At 54.4% G+C, this 25,113-nt stretch overlaps 2 protein-coding genes across 2 annotated transcripts in view; one reads left to right on the top strand and one right to left on the bottom strand.

Annotated features, from left to right (window-relative positions):
• Window positions 1–1,427: 1,427 nt before the first annotated feature.
• CIMIP2C (ciliary microtubule inner protein 2C) lies at window positions 1,428–20,483 on the top strand. Its single transcript, XM_003941585.3, has 4 exons — window positions 1,428–1,546; window positions 15,734–16,007; window positions 17,180–17,292; window positions 18,941–20,483. Exons 1-4 carry the CDS (start codon window positions 1,473–1,475, stop codon window positions 19,083–19,085), a joined length of 606 nt encoding a protein of 201 aa, XP_003941634.1. The 5' UTR covers window positions 1,428–1,472; the 3' UTR covers window positions 19,086–20,483.
• A 302-nt stretch (window positions 20,484–20,785) lies between these two features.
• The window catches only part of CIB4 (calcium and integrin binding family member 4), a 66,847-nt gene continuing 62,519 nt past the window's right edge, over window positions 20,786–25,113 (bottom strand). The window contains exons 5-7 of the mRNA XM_003941584.4: window positions 22,831–22,940; window positions 21,861–21,949; window positions 20,786–20,975 (exon numbers count right to left, since the gene is read on the bottom strand). Of these exons, the coding sequence (XP_003941633.1) occupies window positions 20,945–20,975; window positions 21,861–21,949; window positions 22,831–22,940 (230 nt within the window). The 3' untranslated portion in view covers window positions 20,786–20,944. The remainder of the gene's footprint in view (window positions 20,976–21,860; window positions 21,950–22,830; window positions 22,941–25,113) is intronic.

The following is a 25,113-nucleotide window of genomic DNA, read 5'->3' on the forward strand; positions in this document are numbered from 1 at the left end:
TGTCTCCATACCTTCACCCCTTAGGGCAGGCGTCCCCAAACTACAGCCCGCGGGCCGCATGCGGCCCCCTGAGGCCATTTATCCAGCCCCCACCGCACTTCAGGAAGGGGCACCTCTTTCACTGGTGGTCAGTGAGAGGAGCACAGTATGTGGCAGCCCTCCAACGGTCTGAGGGACAGTGAACTGGCCCCCTGTGTAAAAAGATTGGGGACGCCTGCCTTAGGGAAAACCCGAAGGCCCTGGCCCTGCCCTGTACACCAAGGCTGGTGTGAGTGTCCCCAGGGAAACCTGGACGTGGAGGCTGGAACAGCCACAGGAGCGAGGCAGGAGTACACAGCGGTGGGCCTTCAGCAGGCCTGCTCTCCGGGGGAAACGCCACCTGTGGATGCCACCCCCAAAATGAATGGTGGCATTGGGGACAAATGTAAATCACACACTCAGACTTTCTATTATTTTCTTTGCGCCCCTTACCAATAAAACTCTCCTGGAGTAGTTTGAAGGGCACAATGAGATGAGAAGGAAGCTACCAGCTAGAGATTCAGGAGTACATTGAACGCAACGCACACATACACATACACACACACACATACGCACACATACACACGTGCACATGAACACATATATACACACATACACACAGATACATACACCCACCTCCCCCCCACATGCATACACATATACACACACATGCACACACACACATGCACACACATATATACACAGAGATTCATACACACATACATATACATGCATACACATACATACACACATACACATGCATGCATACACATAACACACATATACATGACACACACATATACACAGAGATTCATATACACACATGCATGCATACACACATATACAGGTACACACGTGCATACACATACATACACACATACATACACACACACATACACAAACACACATACGCACACAATTATACACAGCATCCTAGGCAACCACGCTCAGTGCTGCCCACTGGAGAGCCCTTTCCTGGAGCCCCCAAGGAGCTGGGGTGCCGGGGAAACCCTTGTGGAGAGAGAGCTCCTGGGGCCTCTTCGGCCGATGAGGTTTCTGAGCCTGAGCCGTGGTGGGGCAGCTGCTTTGTGCGTGGCCTCCTAAGTCAGGACCTGGCCTGTCCTTTGCAGTAGCGTCCTGTTCCAAGCCGGGTCACTGCAAAAGGGATCCCTGCAGGCCTCTCCAGCGAGTTTCTGCCTCCGTCCCGCATCTGAGCCTCTCCACATCCCGCAGGCAGCCACGGTGCGCCAGGACAAGGGGCAGAGGTCACCCCGCAAAGTTCGCAGAGACAGGAGGCGGGGACCGCCAGGAGGGCGCGGTGTCCGGGAACGCGAGGACGGCGGGGCCCGCGGGGGTTGCCAGGCACGCCGTGGCCGTTGCCGGGTGACCCGCCGCTGTTTACCGCGGGGCGGAGCGGAGCGCGGCGCCAGGCTCGCTGCGCTCGCGCACCCACCATGGCCTCCCGCAGCGCGGGCACCCTACTGACCGAGTTCAATGCCGCCTATGTGCCCCCTGGCCTCATGCCTGGGTAAGCTCTCTCCCCGCCCCCTTCCGCGAGCGCCCTCCTCTGTGGTCGAAACTCAGCCCCCTGCCCACGGACTTCGGGGTTAAAGGAGCTCCGAGGCGCCAATTTTCCACCCTACTGGGTGAGCGGGCTTCCTGGGGGTTTGCGGTCCCAGAGCAGGAACTGGGCTGGCACCGGCAGGGCCTCCCCAGATTCCTCTTCGTAGGAAGGCGCTCCCTGGCGATCGGGCACAGCCAGCAGGGGACAAGGGATCATGCGTGGACATGGTGGGGAAGAGGGAGGAGATGGAGCTACGCGGAGTTTGGTGCTTGGAGACGCCCCAGGCGAGTAGCCTGCGGCGCTTAGAATGCAAGGAAAAGCGGGCCCCGCCGCCCGGCTCACAGGGCCCGCACCCAGCACTGGGGCAAGGTGAGTCTTTGTTGGTGGAAGGCGGGAAGGATACCGGGTGGGTGCCCGCTCGAAGAGCCTGGCAAGGCCGGAAGAGCTGTAGTTACTGGGTAATGTGTGTAGTACCCGCCAGACTTTGCGATCAGCCCCTTCGCCGATCTCACTTTATTCTCCCAGAAGTTTTTCTTGGAAAGCTTCCTTGCCGCTTGCCCTGAGCGCTGGATTCCTTTTTAGCACTTTGAGATGACAGGTTACACCTACCTTTCTTTTCTCTGGATATTTGCATACTCCAAACATCAAACATGCAAGCCTGACTGTTCGCCCCTGTTCTTTGGCTTTTTTTCCTACAGTGTCTGATGCTTCCACCGCGGACCTCCTCTCCCGGGGTGTAAGGCTGCCTTTATCCCTCCTACGAGTCAGCACCCGTGCTGAGAGCAGGACTGGATTCTGAGATGCAACCTGCACAGTATCAGCAAATCTGTGTAGAATGAATGAATGATCCTAAGAACCCTTGTCTGAAAAAAAGACTGAAGGAATGAATGAAATGAGTCTCTTGAGGGTTCTGCAGGCAGGGTCTCCAAATGGGTGAAAATGCCCCGATGCCGTTTCCTGCAAATGGAGCCGATGGCAGCATGAAGAAAAGTGTATATGATATGAAGGTGGGATTGTGTTGAAGCAGAATAAGCTAGACACTGATGTGCTGTGATATTCAAATCATGGCTGGTCCGAGTGCAGTGGTGTTTACAACTAATTGATATTCAAATCATTTCTGGACACTGCATGAGAAAGTAGCAACTAGTGGGTGGTGCTGTAGGTGTTTGTTTGTTTGTTTGTTTGTTTGTTTTTGAGACAAAGTCTCACTCTCATCACTCAGGCTAGAGTGCAATGGCATGATCTTGGCTCACCGCAACCTCTGCCTCCCAGGTTCAAGCGATTCTCCTGCCTCAGTCTCCTGAGTAGCTGGGATTACAGGCATGTGCCACCACACCTGGCTAATTTTTGTATGTTTAGTAGAGATAGGGTTTCACCATGTCGGTCAGGATGATCTCAAACTTCTGATCACAGGCCATCTACCTGCCTCGGCCTCCCAAAGTGCTGGGATTACAGGTGTGAGCCATCGTGCCTGGCCAGTACTGCAGTTTTCATGAAACCCATTTGTGGATGCCACTTTTCTCTGGGCCTTGGAGAGGGCTCAAAGTCACTTGGGTTCCCATCAGGCAAAGCTGATTTACCAGGTCATGGTCGTTTCCTGAAGCCAAGCCAGATGACTTAGTATTTGCCTGTTTTCCTTTATTTAAGGCATTCATTTGGGTCAGGGACATGCCAGGTGTTACGTTAGGAGGCTGGGAAGACAAAGACAAACAGGTGGGGGCTGCCCTCGTGTGGTGTAAACACGTAAGGTTTAGTTCAAGTCCAGTTTTGCAGCCTTGGATGGTGGTGTTGACACCACATTCTGGGTGTTTATCGTGAGGTTTGATCTTATACTTTGATTTTTTTTCTTAAGCCTCTCACAGTCTCCAGTTGGAAACTTTGCTGTCGTCTGACTCCTGGACATTTCCCATCTGAGGGGCAAGGCCTGGTGCTCCTGCGAACCCTGTCCCTCGGTTCCCCGACTCTGTCTGGAAGGGGTGGGAGCTGCAGGTTTCAGAAGCAGCTCCTGCCACTTCTCGGCAGTTCCCTTGAGCGCCCATCCTGTGATTGATTTAGAAATGGTGATAAGAGGGTCATGAATGAGGCCTCAAGGCTAGACGGGGCTATTCTGAGCAGCTGAGCTCGTATCTGCTGCTTTCTCATCTGGATCTTTCTGGGAGGGATTTGTTCTCCTTAAAGATTCCCATCAGTGAGGAATGAATTGAGTTGTTTTGTCTCCAGATGTTACCTGATTGGCAATTCTGTTAACTTAATGAAAGAACCCAAGACCCCCAACCACACTTGGATAATTATTACTTTTGTGTGTCTGTTCAAACATGAATTGCAGGATTTTAAAGCACAGCCAGTCTCTTCTGACACTCCAATACCCCTCTTACCTGCTTTATTCATAGAGGCAGAGAATATTCATGCTGGTGTGGATCTCAGAGATCATGCCGCCCTGTCCCCTCCTGTTTCAGATGTGGTCACTGAGGTCTAGAGGCACCTGCCTGAGACCCACGCTGGTGATGGAAGTGCTGGGCTGGAGCCAAGTCCCTAATGCCTGGAAGTAACACTGTGATCTCCTAAGTCTGAGTTCCAACTATGTGCCAGGCACTGTGTTGGGCGCTTTACAACATTTTCTTCTTCTGCTTCCTCTTCCTCTTCTCCTTCTCCTCCTCCTCCTCCTTCTTCTTCTCCTTCTCCTTCTTCTTTTCGAGATGGAGTCTTGCTCTGTTGCCCAGGCTGGAGTGCAGGGGTGAGATCTTGGCTCACTGCAACCTCTGCTTCCTGGGTTCAAGCAATTCTCCCTGCCTCAGCCTCCTGAGTAGCTGAGATTACAGGCACCTGCCATCATGCCCGCCTAATTTTTGTATTTTTAGCATAGACAGGCTTTTGCCATGTTGGCCAGGCTGATCTCAAACTCCTGACCTCAGGTAATCCACCCACCTCAGCCTCCCAACGTGCTGGGATTACCGGCGTAAGTCACCGTGCCCAGCCTTTCTTCTTTTTTAAAATCCTCACAACAACCCAGATGAGGAAGGAGCAGCTTGCCCAAAGGCATTCAGCAAGTTGCCGAGTCTCATCTTTGTGACTTCAACACCCCAGCTCACCCCAAAATCTCCCCAACCCTCATGTGGCGTTTCACACTGCATCCCTCATTTAGCAGGGAGGGAATGGGGTCGACAGTAAGAGATGGACTCTGGAGCCAGCCTGCCTGGTAGGAATCCTGGCTCCATCGCTTCCTTACCCTGAGCAGGTTATTCATCTCCTATGCCTCACCTACTTTATCTGTCCAGTGGGGATGATAATGGTGCGTAGGTTAAAGAGGTTTCAGTTAGTTCACATACCTGAAGCCTGGCACTTGATCGTTGTTAGCTATTCTCATCAGTTGGATTCCTACTGTGTTCAAGACCTGATTCTAGGCACCCCGGGGGAACATGAGACCATAACAAAGCTGATCTTCAGCCTCACTGGCCAGGGTGCTCCGTTTGGTCCCTTGCCGTTCCTGGGGACACAGCTCCTAGACACTTGCCACAGGCAGTGCCTGCCTGAGCCTGGCCTGGGTGCCATCCCTGCAGTGGGCAGGAACTCTTAGGTCAGAGTCCCTGGGGTCTGAAGGAGTTTGAAGGGATGAGATTGGCCATGGTGAGAATCTGAGCTTCCTGGTTGCCGGTGAGATCTGGGTGGCATCCACTCCTTATTCTCTGTTCCTTGCCATGCTTCACTGGCTCTCGGTGCAGACGCTTGGCCTGCACTGTGCTTTTGTTCATGCCCAGACTGCCATTGTGCCCCATCCCCACAGCTCCTGCCCAGCGGCTCTCACCAAGACTGAGGCAGGAGGATTTGCTCTCAGTCCCCTCTCTGTTTGCCTAGGGTGGCAGCTGTGCCCACATCTGTCACTGAGCTGGACCTCGGATACCTCAGGGGCCTCTGGTCCTAAAATCAGTGCATTCTACACTTGCCATTATCAGGAGAGTGGTCCCACAAAGGTGGCTGTGTTCCATCCCCAGAATCCCTATAGGGCAAACACACACAGTGGTGTGCGGGCAAATGTTTAACAAGCCGTTCTCTGGAGGAAAAAATGCTTTGGTTTGTAACATTCATTTGTATCTGTGGTATAAATACTCTCACCAAAGCTGATTTCAAACTATCAACATAGTGTCCCTAATTGCAGAGTTGGGGAGGAGGGAAGAATTCACAGCTGTGCACCATTATATAATATTTCCACCCCACAGATACAGTGGACATGACACCCTCAAACACAGACGATAGTAATGTGGTAAAATAATTAGGAAGTGAGGAATTTTGTCTATTTATCTTCTTTGATTTTAATACAATGTGTTTTTATTTCCTTTGAGGAAGAGTGTTACTCTGTCGTCCAGGTTTGAGTGCAGTGGCACGATCATAGCTCGCTACAGCCTTGACCTCCTGGGCTCAAGTGATCCTCCCACTTCAGCCTCCTGAGTAGCTCGCTACCTGAGTAGCGAGTGCATGTGCGTCACTAATTTCTGTATTTTTTTGTAGAGACAGGGCTTCCCAGGCTGGTCTTGAACTCCTGGGCTCAAGCCATTTGCCTGCCTTGGCTTCCCAAAGTGCTGGGATTATAGAAGCCACCATGCCTGGCCTAATATAACATATTTAATTGTAATTTAATATAATTTGATATTTAATACTGACTTTTCAATAGCAAACTTCACAAATTCCCCAAAATTTAGAAATTGATTCCCTTGAAGCCAGAAGGCACTGCCTGTAGCCCACTGTGGCCTGCCCCTGGGATAGGGTTTGGCTGTGGCCCCACCCAAATCTCATCTTGAATTGTAGTTTCCATAATCCCCATGTGTCGCAGGAGGGACCAGGTGGAGATAATGGAATCATGGGGGCAGTTCCCCCATCCTGTTCTCATGAGAATTAGTTCTCACGAGATCGGATGGTTTTATAAGGGGCTCCCCCTTTGTTGGGCACCCATTCCTCTCTCCTGCTGCCATGTGAACAAGGATGTGTTTGCTTCCTTCCGCCGTGACTCAATTTCCTGAGGCTTCCCCAGCCCTGCGGAACTGCGAGTCAATTAAACCTCTTTCCTCTATAAATTACCCAATCTTCGGCCGTTCTTTACAGCAGCGTGAGAACCACTCTGCCAGCTTCCTGGAGCCTGTGGTCTTACCCCTCAGGGAGAGAGGTTAGGCCAGGCTTGGGAAGGGAGGGTTCCAAAACATTTGCATTTCCGAAGCCCCTTCCACTTCAACCCAGGCCCTGGCACAGGAGCTGCAGCCCTCCAGACAGGCATCTTGGGGTATGAAACAAAGGCCGTCTGCCCAGGAGGATGTAGGGGACCCTGTGTGTCCATTGGTATTAGAATCTCCTGGGGAGCTTTAACAATAACCTGTGCTCAGGCCCCATCTCGAGATTCTGATGGCATTATTTGGGCTGGGTCTGGGCTTCAGGAGCGTTTAATCCTCCCAGGCAATTCTAAGACGTAACCAGGGACGAGAAGGCTTGTCTGAGAATTTCTGTGGCTCCTTGCAATGCAGAGCACTGTTGATAAACGGGCAGGTACGGTCCTGTTTTCAAGCATTTGAAAGGAGGGACCTCCTCATGTGGAGCCTTCCGCCTGTGCCGTTCTTCCTGGCATACCCCCAGCCCCAGGCTGCGAGGTCTGACTGAAGGCACAGCAGTTGCTACTTTCCTTGTTCAGTTCTCATCCCCAGCTGAGGGAGCAGATCGTTGTCCCTGATTCAAGCCCAAAATACAGAAGCAGAAAGTAAATTCTACAGCCCCTCAATTCTTCTCCCTCCGGGCCCTGTCCTTGCAGGGAGCTTCCCTGTCTATCTGCCCAGGAGGCAGCCTGGTCTCAGAGGGCCTCATGCACTTAGGGGGGCCTCCAGCCGCTCACCTGACTTTCTCTGCTGGTGTCTTCTCTTCCAGAGGATTCATAAGCCACGTAATTCCCCACCCCCTTCCCAGGACCTCTGTCCCAAGGCTTCTATCCCTTTCCTTAAATTCATTTCTGAGCTGTTCAAGGACATTTCATAGGTAACTGGTGCCTCTCAACCTTTAAGAACTGGGGAGCCCCTAAGAACAGGGGATCAGGGGCTCCTGAAAACTTGGGCTGTGCAACAGGGACCCTCCTTCTCTCCAGAAGAAAGATCAGCCCTTAAAAATGAGTTGCCGTTTGTCAATTTCACTCAACAGATATTTACAGAGCATCCACTGGGTACGGGGAACGCCAAGCATGCCAATATGAGTACAACAGAACCCTCCCTCCCCAGGGAGCTTCTAATTCATACAGAAAGAATATTCCAGTGGCTCAGATTATTGTGATATGAAAAAAATGTGAACTGAGGCCGGTGTGGAAGCTCATGCCTATAATCCCAGCACTTCGGGAGGCTGAAGCAGATGTCAGGAGTTTGAGACCAGCCTAGCCAACATGGCGAAACCCTGTCTGTGCTAAAAATATATAAATTAGCTGGGCGTGGTGGTGGGTACCTATAATCTTAGGTACTTGGAAGACTGAGGCAGGGAGAATTGCTTGAACCCGGGAGGTGGAGGTTGCAGTGAGGATCGCGCCACTGCTCTCCAGTCTGGGCGACAGAACAAGACTCTGTCTCAAAAAAAAAAAAAAAAAAAAAAAAAGAAAGAAAGAAAGAAAAGAAAAAAGAACGTGAATGAAGACATAGGAGAGGTGCAAAGGGCAAAGACGGTTCCATGGAGCGGGCAGGCAGAGTCTATGGGCTGACAGTGTAGGCTCCATGGGAAAGAGGGCATTTGAGATGGACCTGGAAGGATGGGTAAGATCACAATGGGGGAGGGGAGGAGAGCAGAGCCTTCTGGATGGAGGGTGTGGCTTGAGAAAAAAATGGTGTGGAGGTGCCAGAAGGATGTTCTTTCAAAGCGGCAAGTGGCCTCTTCGACTGGGTTGGGAAAGCTGTGATATGACGGTGGATGATGAGGCTAGGAAGACTTCCCGCAGAGCCCCTGGCAGGGAGGGGCTGACCCCGGGCCCGCTTGTGCTTGGTTTCACAGGCAATGGGGAGCCCTCGAAGGGTTTTGTCCTGGGGAGGGATCTGATCAGAACCGTCCTCAGTAGGAGGCGTTGTGGAGGAGAAGAGAGAGGATGCACTGTGGAATGGGGGCCAAATAGTCGCTAGTTAATTAGTTAATAAGGCTGATTGTGGGATCCCCGATGGCTCCTGGTAATTAGTTTTAATGTTGGCTCTAGGGCCAAGCAGTGCTATTAAGAGGCAGGGAAGGGACTGCTCCTTTTATACACAGTAACCCACAGTGGGCCTTAGAATTCACATGTGACCATTGCCCAGGGGCCCAGCCTGGCACAGTCTCCTGGCTTATGTGGTGTACTGATGGATGGAGGAATGGGGTGGCGGACGGGGGCAGATGAAGGGGTTGAAGAGGAGGTGTGGTGGTGGCACCAGCTAACACAGCAGATGCTGCCATTGGGACCCATTGACGCCCTGTTATAAAACTTGCCATTCCCCTCTGTTCCCCCCTAGCTTGGCCTGCCACAGACCAGCACAAACGGGACTGCAGAAGGCTCCACCATGGAGCTCAGGGTATGCTCAAAGGAATACAAATGCAGGTGCATACAAGGGACACAGACCTAGCTTGCCCAGCTCTGTGCCAAGCTCAGAGTTTCTTCTTATGTGTCTGTTCAGATGAGATGGGGCGCGTTCAGGGTGGGATGGCCGTAGATCTTATGTGTATATTCAGATAAAAGACTAAATGGAGGAGTGGATGGATGGATGGATGGATAGAAAGACAGACAAAAGCAGCTTTATTAAAATATAATCATACCATATTTACTATTTTAAAATGAAATGCATGAAATTGAATGTTAATAGAACTTAACTGAAGAACTTAACTGCCCGCCACCACGCCAGCTAACTTTTGTATCTTTAGCCCACTGAGTGCTAAAGAATGCGAAACTGCACATGTGTGCAAATGTGCACACACACACACCTGCCTGAGCAGCAAGCCCTGAACGGAATCCAGGCAGAACTCAGGAGGATTGCGGAGGAGAGGGCTTCTATTCTATTAGGATGCAAATATCTTGGCATTCAGAGAAGGTGGAGAAGCAGGGAGCAGAGGAGTATGGCAGAGAGCTTGGGGGCGAAGAGAAGAATCACGAGAACACATCATTTTTCTATGGCTCCTTTCTTTGGAGGAGCCCAGCGCCCCTGTGGGCGGGATGCTTCGTGCCAACGTGTGCTCTGCTGATCAGAGGCACCCTCCTCTTAAATCAGGACTCCAGGGCATGGTGCCCCCAGAGTTTCTGGAATTCCTCCTCCTCCAGTGAACGTTTGTTGAGCTCTTGTGGTGTGCCAGGTGCCAAGGATAAAGGAGAACACGGATTAGCAGAAGAGACAAGTTCATTTGGGTCTGAGTGTGGACTTAAGGATGACAGTCCTCCCAGCGAGGCAGGTGCTGGGTATAGGGTGTGCAGTCAGGGGAGGCAGCGGAGGGCACTGGCTCCTTAGGAGTGGGCAGCAGATCCCCAGGTGGGCAAGAGGAGAAATGCATCCCAGCAGAGGAACGCCGTGCAAAGGCCCAGAGGCCTGAAGAGCTTGTGGGGCCCTGGAGACTATCAATAATGCTGCTGGGGCCCAGAGCACCTACAGGGAAGTGATGGAGGAGAGGAAGGATGGCTCTGGTGCTGTGTGGACAGCAGGCTGGAGGGGGTGATCCTCGGTTCAGGAGACCAGGGAGGAGATTGGAGATTGTCTAGGCAAGCAACGAGGGAGGCTCCCAGCAGTGGGACAGAGGAGGGCCGCAGGCCAGTGGCAAAGGAGGGGCCTAAGCAGGACTTAGGGAGAGGTCAGATGTGGAGGCTGATGGAGAAGGGAAGACTCAGGGCCATCGAGTCCCAGTTTCTGGCCTAAATGGAGGTTGGCGCGGGCAGGGATATACAGGAGGAAAAGAGTTTCAGTGGGGCTGAGTCTGGCAGCGGCGGTGGGGGGAGCAGGCAGCCCTGTGTGGGCAGCCAGCCATGTGGATCCATTGCCAGGAGAATGGTAGAGGCTGAAGACTCAGACCTGGCTGTCACTGACATACAGGACACATTGGAAGTCTAACATAGATGAGCTCTCCCAGAAGGAAAGCGTCCCTGAAAAGAGAAGAGGACCCTGGGGCAACACCGTCACCTGGAGAAGGAGCCAGACCCAGGGGCGCTCCTCAAAGCCTCCCTGCAGTGGAAGCTGCTCATGGAGCTCCTATGGTACCCATCCTGGGAATGGCCTTCCCTCCTTGTGGTTGATTGCACTAGAGCCTTGACCGTGGTTTCACATGAGTTGGAGCTGGTCGTACCCAGGCCAGCTCAGCATGGCCCCTGACACATGCAGCCATGACTCAGTAAACACCGAGCGAAGACTGAGCTCAGGGAAGGCAGGCGAGCACTGTGGGTCTTTGTGTTCCCAGCACTTAGTGTGGGCCAGCACGCAATGGGTTCCCAGTAAATTAATGTTTGACGCCATCTGACTCTGTTTTTTTTTTTTTTTTTTTTTTTTTTTTTTTTTTTTTTTTTTTTTTTTTTTGAGACGGAGTTTCGCTCTTGTTGCCCAGGCTGGAGTGCAATGGCACGATCTCGGCTCACCACAACCTCCGCCTCCTGGGTTCAGGCAATTCTCCTGCCTCAGCCTCCTGAGTAGCTGGGATTACAGGCACACGCCACCATGCCCAGCTAATTTCTAGTATTTTTAGTAGAGACGGGGTTTCACCATGTTGACCAGGATGGTCTCGATCTCTTGACCTCGTGATCCACCCGCCTCGGCCTCCCAAAGTGCTGGGATTACAGGCTTGAGCCACCGCGCCCGGCCCTGACTCTGTTTTTAAAAAACGATGTGTGTACAAAGAAGAAAGCAACACCAAAAACTCTGAATTATCTAGGGTGAACATTTGGTGAGTTGTATTCAGAGTTTCTCATTATGTGTATATTCAGACGAGATCAGGCGTGTTCAGGATGGTATGGCCGTAGACCTTATGTGTCTATTCAGATCAAAGACTCGATGGAGGAGTGAATGGATGGCTGATAGAAAGATGGACAAAAGCAGCTTAATTAAAATATAATCATACCATATTTGCTATTTTTAAATGAAATGCATAAAATTGAATCTTAATAGAACATAACCAAAGAGAAACAAACTGAAGTAAAATAGAAGAACAGGTAGTTTTGAGATAAATGTTAATTAATCACAGGAAATATTAGTATAAAAAGATCCCTTCATAGGAGAGAGAGAGAGAGAGGATAAAAACCCTCAAAGGGCTAGAGTCATTATGTTGTACTTTTTTCTAACGACATATTTCAATTTTAGATACCATAGGTTGACTCTGATTTAAAGAGATTCTTAGTAAGTGCACCCCCATCTCCCCTCCACCCACTCCTCAATTTTGGTTGCTGAAATTAGTTTTACTTTGACAGGTTGTATAACATTTACATTCCGTTCTGTAGCCAGCATTCACCTAGTTGCTATTCTTGGTTCTGCACTTAAATAGATTTGAAGCTCATCACCACTCATTCTAACAGAGGTTCTACATCACTGAGTTGGTTTTTTTTCTTTTGAATCATCTCTTGGTTGGCAGGATTTTGTCACTGAACATGACTTTCAAGAAGAGCTTGTGAGTGCTTTAGTTGCTGAGCCCTTTCATGCTGCGACAGGGTGGCTTTGTCCTCTGCGATCCCCTGGCTGGTGTGGTATTCTTGGGTCACACTCTTTTCCCTGCAGAATGCTGTGGATATCTTCCTTTGCCTTTCATTCTCTCACTTCATCTTTTTGCTTGGATTGGCAGCACCTGGTGACCAGCATCTTACATTCCCTACGTTCTGAACCATTTGAGAAAGATGAAAGAGGAAGGCTGCTGTTAGAGAGAGAATGGGGTGAACACAGCCTCAGAATGGGACAGGCAGGGCTGCTCTGCAGCCAGCTTCCTTCCCATGGGCAGTGTCTGTCCATCTAAAACCTAAGGCCCAGAGGGGAGAGCAGGAGGAGGGAGGGGAGGGGCGGGCCGCAGGCTGCCAGCGTTTCCCATCCGCTCACCACCCAGCTGTTCTTCCACCTCCAGTGCACGAGAGCAGGTGGGACCGGGAGGTGGTTTTGGGTGGGAGGAACCTCCCCTCCACATGAGAGGAACCCTCAGGGTAGAGGAGGCAGCATCTCCCCATCGCTTGCCTTTGACGTCTTAATTTATGGAATCTGTATCTTCATTAAGCTTCATCTACAGCACAAAGTGCTCTCAGGAACTTGCTTGCACGTCTCAGGTGAGGTTTTTTACCAAACAAGTTTCTTCACCCATGCAAATGTTGCAGAGGGACAGTGTGAGAGGACGCTGGATTTGGCAACGGCATGATCTGATGCGACCTTAGTTTAGACGTAGAGGTGCACGTTTCGGTGGTGGGTCTGAAGGCAGGCTGAGGGAGGTCAAGGAAAGCATGAGGGTTGAGAAATCAGGGAGAAGGTGCAGCGGATTCCTTAGTGGCAGGAGGGGAAGGGAGCGGGCCGTCTGTGAGAGGGGACCTGCAATCTGGCCTTCCTCCTTGCTGTCTTCGATGCCTCCTCTCTTAGCTGCTTCCCCTCTGCCTATAAACATGCACCAGCCTTTACTGTGGAAATCTAGAGTCTAGGAACCACTGCTCATGCCCACTTACAGGCAGAGGGGAAGAGGGCAAGAGAGGGGGACATTCAAGATGACGGAAGAAGGGCCGAGGCAGAAAGAGACAGGGAGAGGCAGATGGGACAGTGAGGCCTTGGGTGAAGCCAGAGCAGGAGCTCCAGACCCAGGAGCAATGCCCAGGCAGGGAGGAGGACTCTGTCTCCTAAAGCAGCCAAAGTGACCACACAGCCTCACAGGAGAGACAGCAAGGCGCTCACCAATCCCTCCGTCTTCCCAGTTCCGGAGGAGAGCTGGCCTCTGTGGGGGACTCAGGGGACTGAGGAGGGAGGGCTGAGGCAGGTGAAGAGTCACGATCACCAGGGTCATGGTGTCAAGGGGGGCACCTCTGTGGCATCCAGGGCTGTGAGTAGTGAGGCTAGAGAGGGGCCTGTGCAGCTGGGGGGAGCCTCTCCCCTCTATGGCCTCATCGAGGCTCTGCCCAGCCAACACCTGGTGCCATGAGACTCTAGGAAGACACAGCTATTGAGGGCGGTGGGACCAGGAGCCAGGAGAGGACCCACTTTGTGTGACCTTCCCTAGAGTGGCCAGGGCTGTCAGCAGTCACTCTGTTGTGCCTCCTTACCTTTTTCCTGAAGACAGAAAGAAGGAAACCATGCCTTGCTATCTAATTCCAGGCAGCACTCATCCTGTGGGTGAGGAGACTGAGGCCCAAGCTACGGAGAAAGACCCCAGAAGAGGCGAGAGTGGGGGACGGAGCTATCTGCGATGGCTCTGCCGGACTGGGGTGTCGGGTAGCTGATGAGGCTGGAGAGCTAGGCCAGGGTCAGATCACAGGTGGACTCTAGTGCCACCCCAAGGACTTGACTCTAGAAAGTTCAGTCTGCTGGAAGGCTGGAGAGTGGATTGCAGAGTTGGGAGTCTGGGTGCAGTTACAACAGTGAGGTTGTTCTGACCATGGTCCAGGTACCAGGGCACACGGCTGGGCTCAGGTGGAGCAGATGGAGCTATGGGACTTGGTAACTGACTAGCTGTGTGGGAGGTGGATGCCTCTGTTTCTTACTTGGACAGCTAGGGGGTACTTTTCATGCAGATGAGACCAGACTGTCAGGGAAGGTCGGGCTGGGAGATCAAGCCTGGGAGACATCCGAGGGAAATGTCTGGTGTGCAATTGTACGTAGCTGTCTAAGGCTTGGTGAGAACTCCCAGGCTGGAGCTGTGGACCGGGGCTGCACACAGGAGGTGGCTATGGCCATGGCATGGCCACCATCACCCAAGACAGACCCCGGGGGTTCATCAAGGATCTCCAGAAGTGGGCAGAGGAGAAGGCTCACAAAGCTGTGCTCAGAGACGTCGATGAAAGCAGCAGAAAGGAGCAAAGATGTCGGCCAAACCAAAAACAGTGTTTCAGGAAGGGAGAGGCGGGTGATGCCCGGTGCTGCCGGAGGACTCAGCAAAACAGAGCGTGCCCACTGACCCGCAGCAGTGAGGGCACAGGTGGCTTTGGGAAGAGCGATTTCTAGGGCTCATGGGGCAAAAGTCAGACCCCAGAGAGTGAGCATGCAGGAGAGTGTGGGCCGTGCTGTTTGGGAAGCTTCCGCACTGGCTGAGAGTCTGGTGCCCGCACTCTCTGGGTGTTGTTGACTTGCTTTGTCAAAACAAGTATTTAGCTTTTGGAGCGAGTCTTATTTAACCAAAGATCTCCAGCGTGCCTGTGTCACCAAGGCCTCCCCTTGCCCATCACCTGTCCCTCTCACAGAAACTCCGTGGTCGCAGAAGGTGAAAGAGCTCCTTCCTCGTGGGTTCTCGGAGCTCCAGAATCTCGGTCAGGGTCTCCAGGCTGCCTGAGAAGCACGTTGGGAGGCCGCCGTGCTGGGAGCCCGCTGTGCTGGGCGCCGGCCGTGCTGGGAAGCCAGGCTGCTGCATTCTGCATCAGGCCTTGCTACACCACATCTCCCACCCATGGCCGCTCACCGGCCGGGCCCCCACCAGCTTCTCATACTCCCCTTACTCTTTCATGAGATAACCGCAGAACGTGGGAGCCAGAGGAGGCCTCTGCATCTTCAGGCCAACACCCGAGCAAACACGGGCCCCTGGAGGGACAGCAATCTGCCTGCAGCGTTGCCCGAGGGGTACCCGGTGTTCTGGCCCCTGTGTAAGCCCCTGGTCTGGAGAGAGGAGCATCTAGGCAAAGACCTCTGTGGGGAGGGAGAGGCCCAGAGCCCCTTGAACTTGGTTGGCCTTCCCCAAAGTCCTGAGCAGGTCAGTGCACCTTGGGAGGCCTCTCAGGGCTGGAGATGGCCATTGGGCTCCCCTGACTTGGCCCTTCATTTTTTTTTCTTAATCATTATTATGTTTTTATAGAGAGGCAGAGTCTCACTATGTTGCCCAGGCTAGTCTCAGAGCTCCTGGGCTCAAGTGATCCTCCCGCCTCAGCTTCCCGACGTGCTGGGATTACAGGCGTGAGCCACTGCACCCTCCACTTTTAAAGGCCCCTCTGGGAACAGGCCTGGGGCCTTTCATTGATCTGTGGTCCTGCCACCCCGACCTCAATTGCAGGTACCAAGGCCACGTCCCCAGTGTGGCCTTCTCCTTTGGCTCTCCCTACGGCACCACCACCCTCAAATACTTCCAGGACCACCGCAACGCGGCCATGGAGAAGAGCCACACTCCCTTCAGCCAAGGCGGCCACTTCCCGACACTCTTCTCCACCAACCCCCACCTTCTGCTGATGCTGCGCACGAGCACCCGGGACCGCTGGCTGCACAAGCCCAGCTACACCCGCTTCAACCTGGACAGCCACCGCTCCACGGAGCTCACGCACTTCTACGAGGTAAGCTGCGCCGGCCGCACTGGGGACTCCCCTGTTGCCCACCTGCCCCGCCATGGGAGGGACTGATAGCTGGGGGCCAGGGGTGGGGGGAGACCTCGCACCTGCCAGAGTGTCATGATTTTCTTTCTCAGAGCCCCGAAGCCAGCAGGGAGTGTGGCGGGTTTAGCTAAATGGAGTGGGGCGTCTCAGGACTTTGTCCACCCCCCTCCCTGGTCTCCTCCCACCTCCCGAGGCTTCAAGTCCTCGTCTTCCTGCTCACCCCCACTGCCAGTGGAGCTGGGGGTCTCTAGGGGTGCTCTTGCCCTTACCTTCTGCCCCCCGGAGTCTCTTGGGTCTGTGGAATGCCATGTATTTTCTAGGTGAGTAAAAGGTCTAAGATCCACCCTCCCTCCGATGAATAGCACACGAGCAAAGGCCCCACTAGAGCCCCCGACCCCAGGTCCAGCCCACAGTGTTTATCCACCTGTGTCCTGGAGCCGGCTCACCTCTCCCTGCCCTGCAGCGCCCCCAGTGGGTATGCCCTGAGTGACCCTTAGCCCCAGGCTGGGTGAGACTGCCCTGCGAGGAGCGAGCCCAAGGAAACGGACCCGCCCACACCCCTGTTCTCGTCCCTCTAGCCTGACTGCAAGGACACAGGTATGTCCTGGTCCCAGGGCAGAGAACTTGTATGCGTAAGGCAGCTTCCTCCAGGGAGGAGGAGGCTGATGCCATCAGCCTCTGAGGCAGGTGCGACCATCTTGGGGTCTGTGAAAGCTTCTGCCTTCTTCTTGGCTCCCACACAGAACATGTCCTGTACAGAGGGGAAGGAGAGGAAGGAGCAAACACAGGCCAGGAGAACAAGGAGCCTGTGTGCACAGCAGGTGTGGGGGCGCCTGTGGGGCTGGGTTTTTGTACTTGGTCTTAGCTGATCCCTTGTCTCCATTTACTCTCCGCAGCAAAGCTGCTCAGGTGGGTGTCGTCATTCCCACTAGGCAGATGAGAGATCGAGGCTCAGTGAGGATACCCAGCGGGTTGGCAATTTAGCTGGGGCCCCAGCAATGCCGGGACTCCTCCAGGGGCATTCGGGGAGGTAGGCCCCAACCCTGCCCAGGTGCAGCAAGGCATGGGCTGCAGGTGCCTGGGTCATTCCCGCACACTAACAACCTGTCACCTCTTCCTCTATTGAACCATAGACAGTCCAGGAGCATCGGAAGTACTATCAAGACAAGACGGGCATGGTGCCTCGAGTCGCCTCCTTTGTGCTGCCTGTGAGGGAGCCGGAACGGTACCCGCTCCCCACCGTCCTGTGAGTGACTGCCTCCTTCACCCACGCAGTCAACAAACGCACCCAGCCCAGGGGACACCTGCTCTCGGCCAGGCGTGCAAAGCTCACAGACTGAGAAATGAGTTGAGGATCTCACCCTAAAACATGCAGTGCAGGGAGTGATCGTGACAGAACAAGGGCTTGGCAGACTCGGGGGGATGCTGGTAGCCTGAATGGGTGAATCTGGAAGAGTGCTTTCCCAGCCAGATGCATTGGGAGTTTGGGAGAAAACTGCAATAGTTTAGCTTAGCGGGCCTGAATCTGCGGACTGCTGCCCTGCAGAGGCAGCCTGGCAGCTGCACTAGTCCAAACGTGGGTGCTGATGCAGCGAGCAGTGAGGAGCTGCTGCCCTCTGGTGGCCATAGAGGGCACTACACCGAGGAATCCCCACCCCGCCACCCTCCCAGCCCTGTCTACATTAGGAAAATGTTCTAAGGACTCTGTCCATCTAACAAAACAGAAAAGTTCCTTGCCTCCTGCCCCTCACTGCTTTTATCTAGGAGATCTCCTTTCTCCAGGGAAGGCCCATTCTGCCCTGAAAGATGACTTGGATACTGTGGTTTCTGCGCTGTCTCCTTCCGGAAGCGCAGGCAGGGGGACCACTGGTCCACACTAGGTGTCCTGGGGTTGGGGTAGCGTGGTGGCTGGTGCCTGGCCTGGGACATCAGTGGATAGAGCTTGGGATTTAGTTCCATGCCGACCACTGCCTGATTGCCTCAGAGTCCTGAGATTCACCATCATCCATACTGATAAAGCAGCATCTGTTTCCATAAGTTTAATGGTTTTTAAAGGAACAGACTTCACTGCTTCTAAAAGTTCCTTTCCACAAGACAGACAGCATCATTTTACACAAAAGGAACCTGAGGCTCAGTGGTCGCCTGGGAACTTGTGCTCTGTGGCCTCGCTGGTTGGAGGCAGAGCTTGGAAAGGAAGCAGCATCTCCCATCACCAACTCTGCGACTCAGGGGGCTCTCTCCAGGCTTGGGATGGCTCTAAGCCAGTCCATCCATGGAATAGGGTGGGACTCTTTTGGAGACAGGTATCCTCTTGAGACTGCTCTGGCCAGGATCCACCCCCAGTCCCCATCACTGTGGGGAGAGTGGGACACCCCAAATCTGTTCCTTCTCCAAATTCCCTGGCCACTTGCTTTGCTGCTGACAGTTTCACAACCGATGCAAAGGACCAACCAGGTGGTTGGGGAAAGAGGGTCAGTGACCGGCCTGGGGTGAGCCCCTCCTGTCCTAGAGTCCCCGAATCAGCACCATCATCGTCTTAGAACATGTGTTGTGTGTTCACTCCTCGTCCAGAGCTCTACATGCATTACCGCATTTCTTCCTCAAGTCAAAGCTAAGAGGGACATACCACCACTGGGCCATTCTTCGAGCAGGAGTTAGGGCCAGAGTCCATCCCAGGTCGGTCTGACACCTGAGGCCTCACTCTTAACCACTGTGCCGTTATATAAATACAGGTTATTACTGCCCCAAGTCCAGGGGGACTTATCAGGGTTAAACTGACGAGTAGCCAGCAGGCCAGCATGAGCTGGAGAGTGGGCAAGTGGGGCTGTGGGTGGGCATGTATCACCTTCCTTCCCTGGCACGCTGCATAACACCAGTCCCATCCTCACCCCTAGGCCTCCTCTGAGCCCGAAGAAGAAGTGGCACCTTTTAAGACTAGCTCCTGAGAACCTGAAGACCTACCAGACCTTCCCATCAGGGAAGAGGGTCTCTCCACAAGAGCGACAAAAGAGAGACTGCTACTTCGAGTTCAGAGCATGAGACCAGGTGCCTGATGCCTGAGATCCTGGGCCGTGACCAGCCCAGCTTGCTTGGAATAAAATCTTTAGCATGACCATCCTTCCCACCTCTCCTCTGGATCCCAAGGACACTCGGCCACAGTAGAAAATGCCCCTGAAGGTCACGCAGCTAAGGGCCTGAAGAGAGCTCAGCCCCAGGGACTCAAGCAAAGGAAAAGCAGTGTCCGGCTACCTGGCAGGTCCACCTACCTTCTCCCCGAGGTGGGGCAAGTAGAATTGAGGAACGTAGGGTTCCCAAGTCTTAGTGGCAGGTCACTAAGGTACAGAGACCTCCCACCTGATTCATTGGTATCAGCAAGGACGCCCAATTACCCCGATCTGAGAATGAAGGGGACGTGGCCCCAGCACAATTGTGCTGGGTGTGATTGGAAAGGAATTTTCATCGGAGCTCTGATTTGGCATTGTTTGGTCCACACAATCACTTGGGAGGGAGGTGTTATCTCCTCTTTACCAATAAGGACACTGAGGTTTGGAGCAGGTGAGAATGTTGCCCGAGCTCACCCAGCTGGGAAGTAACACAGCCAGAATTTGAATCCAGGTCTTTCTGACTCCCAAGTCCCGGTTTTCCCATGACCGCAGCCTGCCTGTGGTCCACGTGGAGACTGAGGGGCAGGCAGGACACAGACCTGAGGATCCTGAAGGCCCCTGTGGAGGGGTGAAGCCTGGGAGAAGCTGTGAGCAGCAGGCACCTCCTGCATTCTGCCCAGGCTGGCTTGGACGGGTGGCTGTGGCATCTACCCCTGAAGCTGTTTCTAGAAGAGGATGGGAGGGAATGACCGAGGACCAGGCCACTCTTCCAGAAATACCTATGTTTGGGGGCCCCAGGCCAGAAGTGGATGCTGGGCATGGGTGCTGAGGCCGCAGGCCTGGGGTGGTCTTTGAGGTCTGGAGGGTCTGCTCCCACCGGGCTGCTGCTTCTCACAGCCCAGGAGGCTTCTGCCTGCTGGGGCAGGGGCAGGACGTGGGTGAGAGCCCCTCAGTGGCAGGATTTGGGGTGGGGACCTCAGGCCAAGGTAGAGACCTTCTCCAACATTCCAGCACGTCTTGGATTTGGTCACGGGCACTCCATGAAGTAACAAGGCCCTTATTGCCCTTGAGTGGGCGAGTCAGGACCTAACGGCAAGGGGAACACAGCCAGGTTCAAGGACGCCTGGGGCTGAAACAGCCCCTCCTCTGTAGCCAGCGATAGACACCTCCCCCAGGACAGTATAAGTACAATAAACCCTATGAGGGGCTTCTTCTGTGCCTCCAAGTCCCCGATGAGCTGGGCCCCAAAGACTCTCTGTGGAGGCTGATTTCATTCCAGAGCTTGGCTGAATAGCAAAGCAAATAAACTCTGATTGCTGGTTCCACAATCAGGGCCAAGATGCCTTCTCCCTTGGAAGGGGAGTGGGGAGCCGGGCGCCGGCTGGAATGGCTGCTATGTGCAGCTCAGGGCTGCGAGGTGCTGGGGGTCGGGGGTTCCAACGAAGGGAGGGAAGGGCATGTACCTTTCTAGGGACCCTCATCCCATTTGGCCTGGTCCCCTGCTATGACATGGGTTGAGATTTGAACTATTCCCTCAAAACGATCGCCTCCACAGCCTGCTTAAACTGAAATGGGCAGTTCTAAATTAAAAGTATGTGTGTGCTCCTGCATTTCAAAAGTGATGATCTGATGGGCTAAGGAAAAGGGTCTTTATTTTATCTAATAAACAATATTCTAGAGGTGAGGGTGGGCCCAGGACAAAGTCATACTTGAAACCAGCTCCCTCCAGTGCTGGAGGGGGCTCGATTCCGGTGTTCTCCTTCGAGGCTGCCACGCCAGGTGTTTGCAGCCACATCAGCATCCCCAGAAGTGAATCCGAAAGGAGCTGAAAGAAAGAACTTTGTGACAAAGCAGAGACACCTGGTGCACAGCACAGAGGGAGCGTGGAGGGCCGAGGGGAGGCAGAGACATCGGCACGGAGGGACCCAGCGGCCCCGGGCTCCTGTCCTGGTGCTGGCTGAGGTCTAGCCCTTTGTTCTGCTTTCCTTGGTCTGTAAAAGCACCTTGAGCGGGCACCCTCCAAATCAGCATGCCTCTGAGACCAGTGGGCAGAGTCGCACCCAGGAGCAGGAGACACCAGCCCTCAGACACCAGCTCCCCCTGGCTCCTCCTCCGTGGCACGCCCTACTTCCAGGGGGCATGCGACTTCCGAAACCATCAGAACCCCGAAAAGACTTCATCATGGCCAGGGAGATCTAGAGGTGGCCAATCTTCTCAGGGACGTTTGGGCCACAGAAGACCCTTCAGCAACCCCCCCCCCCGACCCGCCCCCCGCTCAAAGAAATGGAATTGGGTGCTTCTCTCATTGTCTGTTTTCTTCTATGAGCTCCACCACCAGCATCTTCAGATCCTGCCTGCAAAGCCCCAACTCCCAGTGGGTTGCTGGAGGCGGGGGGGTTGTCCAGGAGCCCAGTGGGCCTCAGGAGAAGCACCGAGGTGTGCCAGCTGGCGCGGGGAATGCTCTGAGGTTGGAGGTGTGACGTCATTCTCAAAGCCTGGAATCCAGTCCCCACCTCTGCCTTTTAATACCCCAGGGTTACCTATTTCTCAAAAGCTCCAGTTTTGCTGATTCTGAAAGAATCTGCAAAGTCTCCTGGAAACTCATGACCTCCTTGGGAAGACAGATGTCCCATGGACTGAGGGGAAACTGGGGGGGCCCTTCCTGACCCCCTACTCCTCTGGGCAGTCCCGCCCCTCCAGAATGCCTTACTTCATGAAATCTGGAGACTTGGCCATTGCATGTTCAAACTCTGAGAAGGACAGCATGTTGTCATTGTCCAGATCCGACTCCCTCAGGACCTGGCCACGGAGCACAGAAGGTGGCTGAGTGGGACCTGGTGCCAGGCAGTGAGTTAAGGCAGGGGGTGGAGGGGGAGAGCCACATGCCAGGGGCTGCCAGATGCTAGGGCCTCTGCCACGTGCTTAACACTCGTCTCCTGGGTCCCCTGACCCCAGTGACCCCACAGAGATGAGGTTACATGCACCAAGGCTGGGGACCCTGCAGGCTGCCTCTCTCACTCTTTGGGGGCTCCAGCACCAGCCTGGCAGTGAGAGAACAAGAGTACCCCCAACCTGCCCCTCCAATCAGTAACACAGGGGGCCCAGGCAGGCCGGGAGGTGGTGGGGACTCCCTCAACAGTGCTCGTGGTTTCATCTTCCTTCTAGCCCCATCGAGACTGGAAACGCTGGAGGCTTGTCAAGTTCTGAAAGCCAAGGTGCAGGCCCTGACTTGAGTTTGCAGGGCCATCCTCATATCTGTCACTCCAGGACACCTGGGCGTTGTGTCGTGCTGTGACCGTGTGGGGAGGAGATGTTGAGATAGGTCCCTCTAAGGCTGAGCTGCTCTTGGCCAGCCACCGGCAGTCCCCACCATGTAGGGAGGCCCCTCGAGTGGGTGGGTCGGGCGCAGTGTTCTGGAGACCCTGGGCAGGTCTTGGAGGAAGGATGGAAAGTCAAAGGGCAGTTGCCTCCAGCTGTGTGCCCATTCCTCAGGGTACCCTGAGCTGCCTGTCCCCTTGGCAGCCCCCAGGGAATGTGTATACCAAAGGCCAATGTGTCGTCTGCCTCAGCCTGGCCCTGGGTCTCCTCCCAAGAGGGTGGCCTGACATCCAGGGGCTTTGGGTGGCAACATGGCCCCTATCCCCAGCCCCGGCCACCAGCTCCTAGCCCCCAGCACACACATGGTGCATGAGGTCCACCAGCAGGTCATCAGACGTGTCGTCACTGTTGAGCAGCCGTAGGATGATCCTCTGCAGGTCCTCCTCATCAATGAAGCCGTTCTCATTAAAATCTGCAAAGACGCCAGGCCTGCATTAGAGGGAGCTGGGGGCTGAACGGGAAGAGGCCTTGAGGAGTTCTGGGGAACCCGGGACCAGCCAGGACCCCACAGATGCCCATCAGCCTCTGGGAGACCCCCCAGAGCCCAACTCTCCCAGGCGGGTCTAGAACCTGAGATAACCCAGGGAGACCTGGGCAGGCCTAAGAGGCAAGCACTGCAGCACCAGAGCCGGCTGCAGACACATGTGCTGAATAACCCGTCAGAAATACCAATGGCAGTAGGTACTGAGCGTGTGGGTACTACATGCTCAGACCTCTCGCGAGAGCTTTAAGGCATTGAATCTTCCCAATCAACCTTTATTAGTCTTTTACCAGAAAGAAACTGAGGCACAGAGAGTTATGTGGTTGTCTGCAGCCCCAGGAGGTGGAAGGGGAGATTCCAGCCCAGCCAGGTTGACCTCCGAGCCCCACATCCACCCCCGTGCTCTGCAACTCTTAACTCACAACCCAGAAGCCAGGGTGTCTTTTGGTGGCTGGGAGCCAGGCAGTGTGGTGCAGAGGGCGGCCTGGATCTGGAGTCGGAAGGCCTGGGGGCCAGTCCCTGCTTCTGTCCCAATGCAGTAGCTGTGTGATCTGGGCATGTGCCCTCATCTCTGCAGCGAAGGGGGGACCATGGTCCTTGTCATCTGTCCAGAGTGGGGCTGGCCACATTGACCCTGACAGTGCCCTCAAAGGGTAACAGAGACAAGAGGCAACATTCCCTCCAACCCCGTGCAGCCTCCTTCATGAAGTGGAGTCCAGAAATGGGCAAAAATGGGCACCATTTCTTCATCCAAGGAAAGCCACAGCTGTCGGAAAAAGGGTAAAGGACAGGGAGCCTGCAGATCATGGCGGGCTCCACACACTTCACATCCCCCCCAAGACAGCCCAGGGTGCTGCCGTGGCCCAGGTGTGCACAGAGGGTTCCAGCCACAGGGAGCCCTGGGACTCGGGTGGGCGGTAGTGGGGGTGGCACTGGGATGTGGACTTCTGGGGGCCGTGCTGGCTCGTGCATGCCAGCTGCTCCTTCCTCCACTGTGGCCACAGCCCGGGGCCCCTGCCTTCCAGGACAGTGCTCGGAAGTGCCCACCCACGGCCCACCAGTTGGGGACTGCTGCTCGGGGACTGGCCAGGCCTTGGTCCTCCTTTTAGGGCCAGAAAACATGGTCATTACATAAACCTCCTGAGCACTGGACAGCCAGGTCCACCTTGAGGGGCGTCCTTTGTCCCTTCGGGGCCACCTAAACGGGTCTTCTCAACGGGTTTCTGAAGACCATGACCTGGAGGGATGGCAGGTGGAGGAGGCGCTGGGCCACCAGCGGGCAGAGACCGAGCCTCCTGGGGCAGCAGAGAAGGAGCCACCCTAAGGTACTTGGCAGGAGTGACTGGCACAGCGTGAAGGGAGCAGAGGCTTCGGGGAGGGCCTGGGAGGAGAAGCATCCGGGTTAAGCCTGGAAGGTGGGCAGAGTTTCGAAGTCCCTGAACGGCAGGAGAGGTGACTCTCAGGCATCCTGAGCACTGCTCCCCTCAAGTACCCAGCACGGTCTCCCCAGCCCCTCACTGGCCCGGCTGTGGTGGGGAGGGGGCGGGACGATAAACACAGCTGCCTGCGTGAGCTATAATAATCACCACCACAACGAGCACAGATGTTTTTGCTGCGGCCGTGCCCTGGTCTAAGCACTTTAAAGTTCACTGCATTTACTCCCCATCCTTCGGAGATGAAGAAACTGAGGCACACACAGATTAAATAACCATACTTACCTCCTTAATCTCGTTTCACCTCTTCGCAACCTTTAAATATCCCTATAGGTGAATGAATCCCAAATGCATGTCTCCACCTTGGGCTCCTCCCGGGACTCCTGGTTCACATAAGCACCTGCCTTCCTGCTCTCATATTCTATGTGTCCAAGCTCAGGCTCCTCATGCTGCCCTCCCCGGCCCCTACCCCCAGACCTGCTGCACTCACAGCTGCCCACTTCCCGGGAAGTGGGCAGCTCCACCTCCCACCGCTCAGGCCAACCTGGAGTCATCCTTCTCTCTGTCTCTCTCTCTTGCATCCCACAGGCGATGGTTTGGCAAATCCTCCCAGCTCCCCCCACTTCCCATGCACTGCCCCCCGCAGCTCGGCCACCACTGCCTCTCTCCAG

Source organism: Saimiri boliviensis, chromosome 1, assembly GCF_048565385.1.
Source record: "Saimiri boliviensis isolate mSaiBol1 chromosome 1, mSaiBol1.pri, whole genome shotgun sequence".
In the NCBI taxonomy this organism is placed as follows: Eukaryota; Metazoa; Chordata; class Mammalia; order Primates; family Cebidae; genus Saimiri; species Saimiri boliviensis.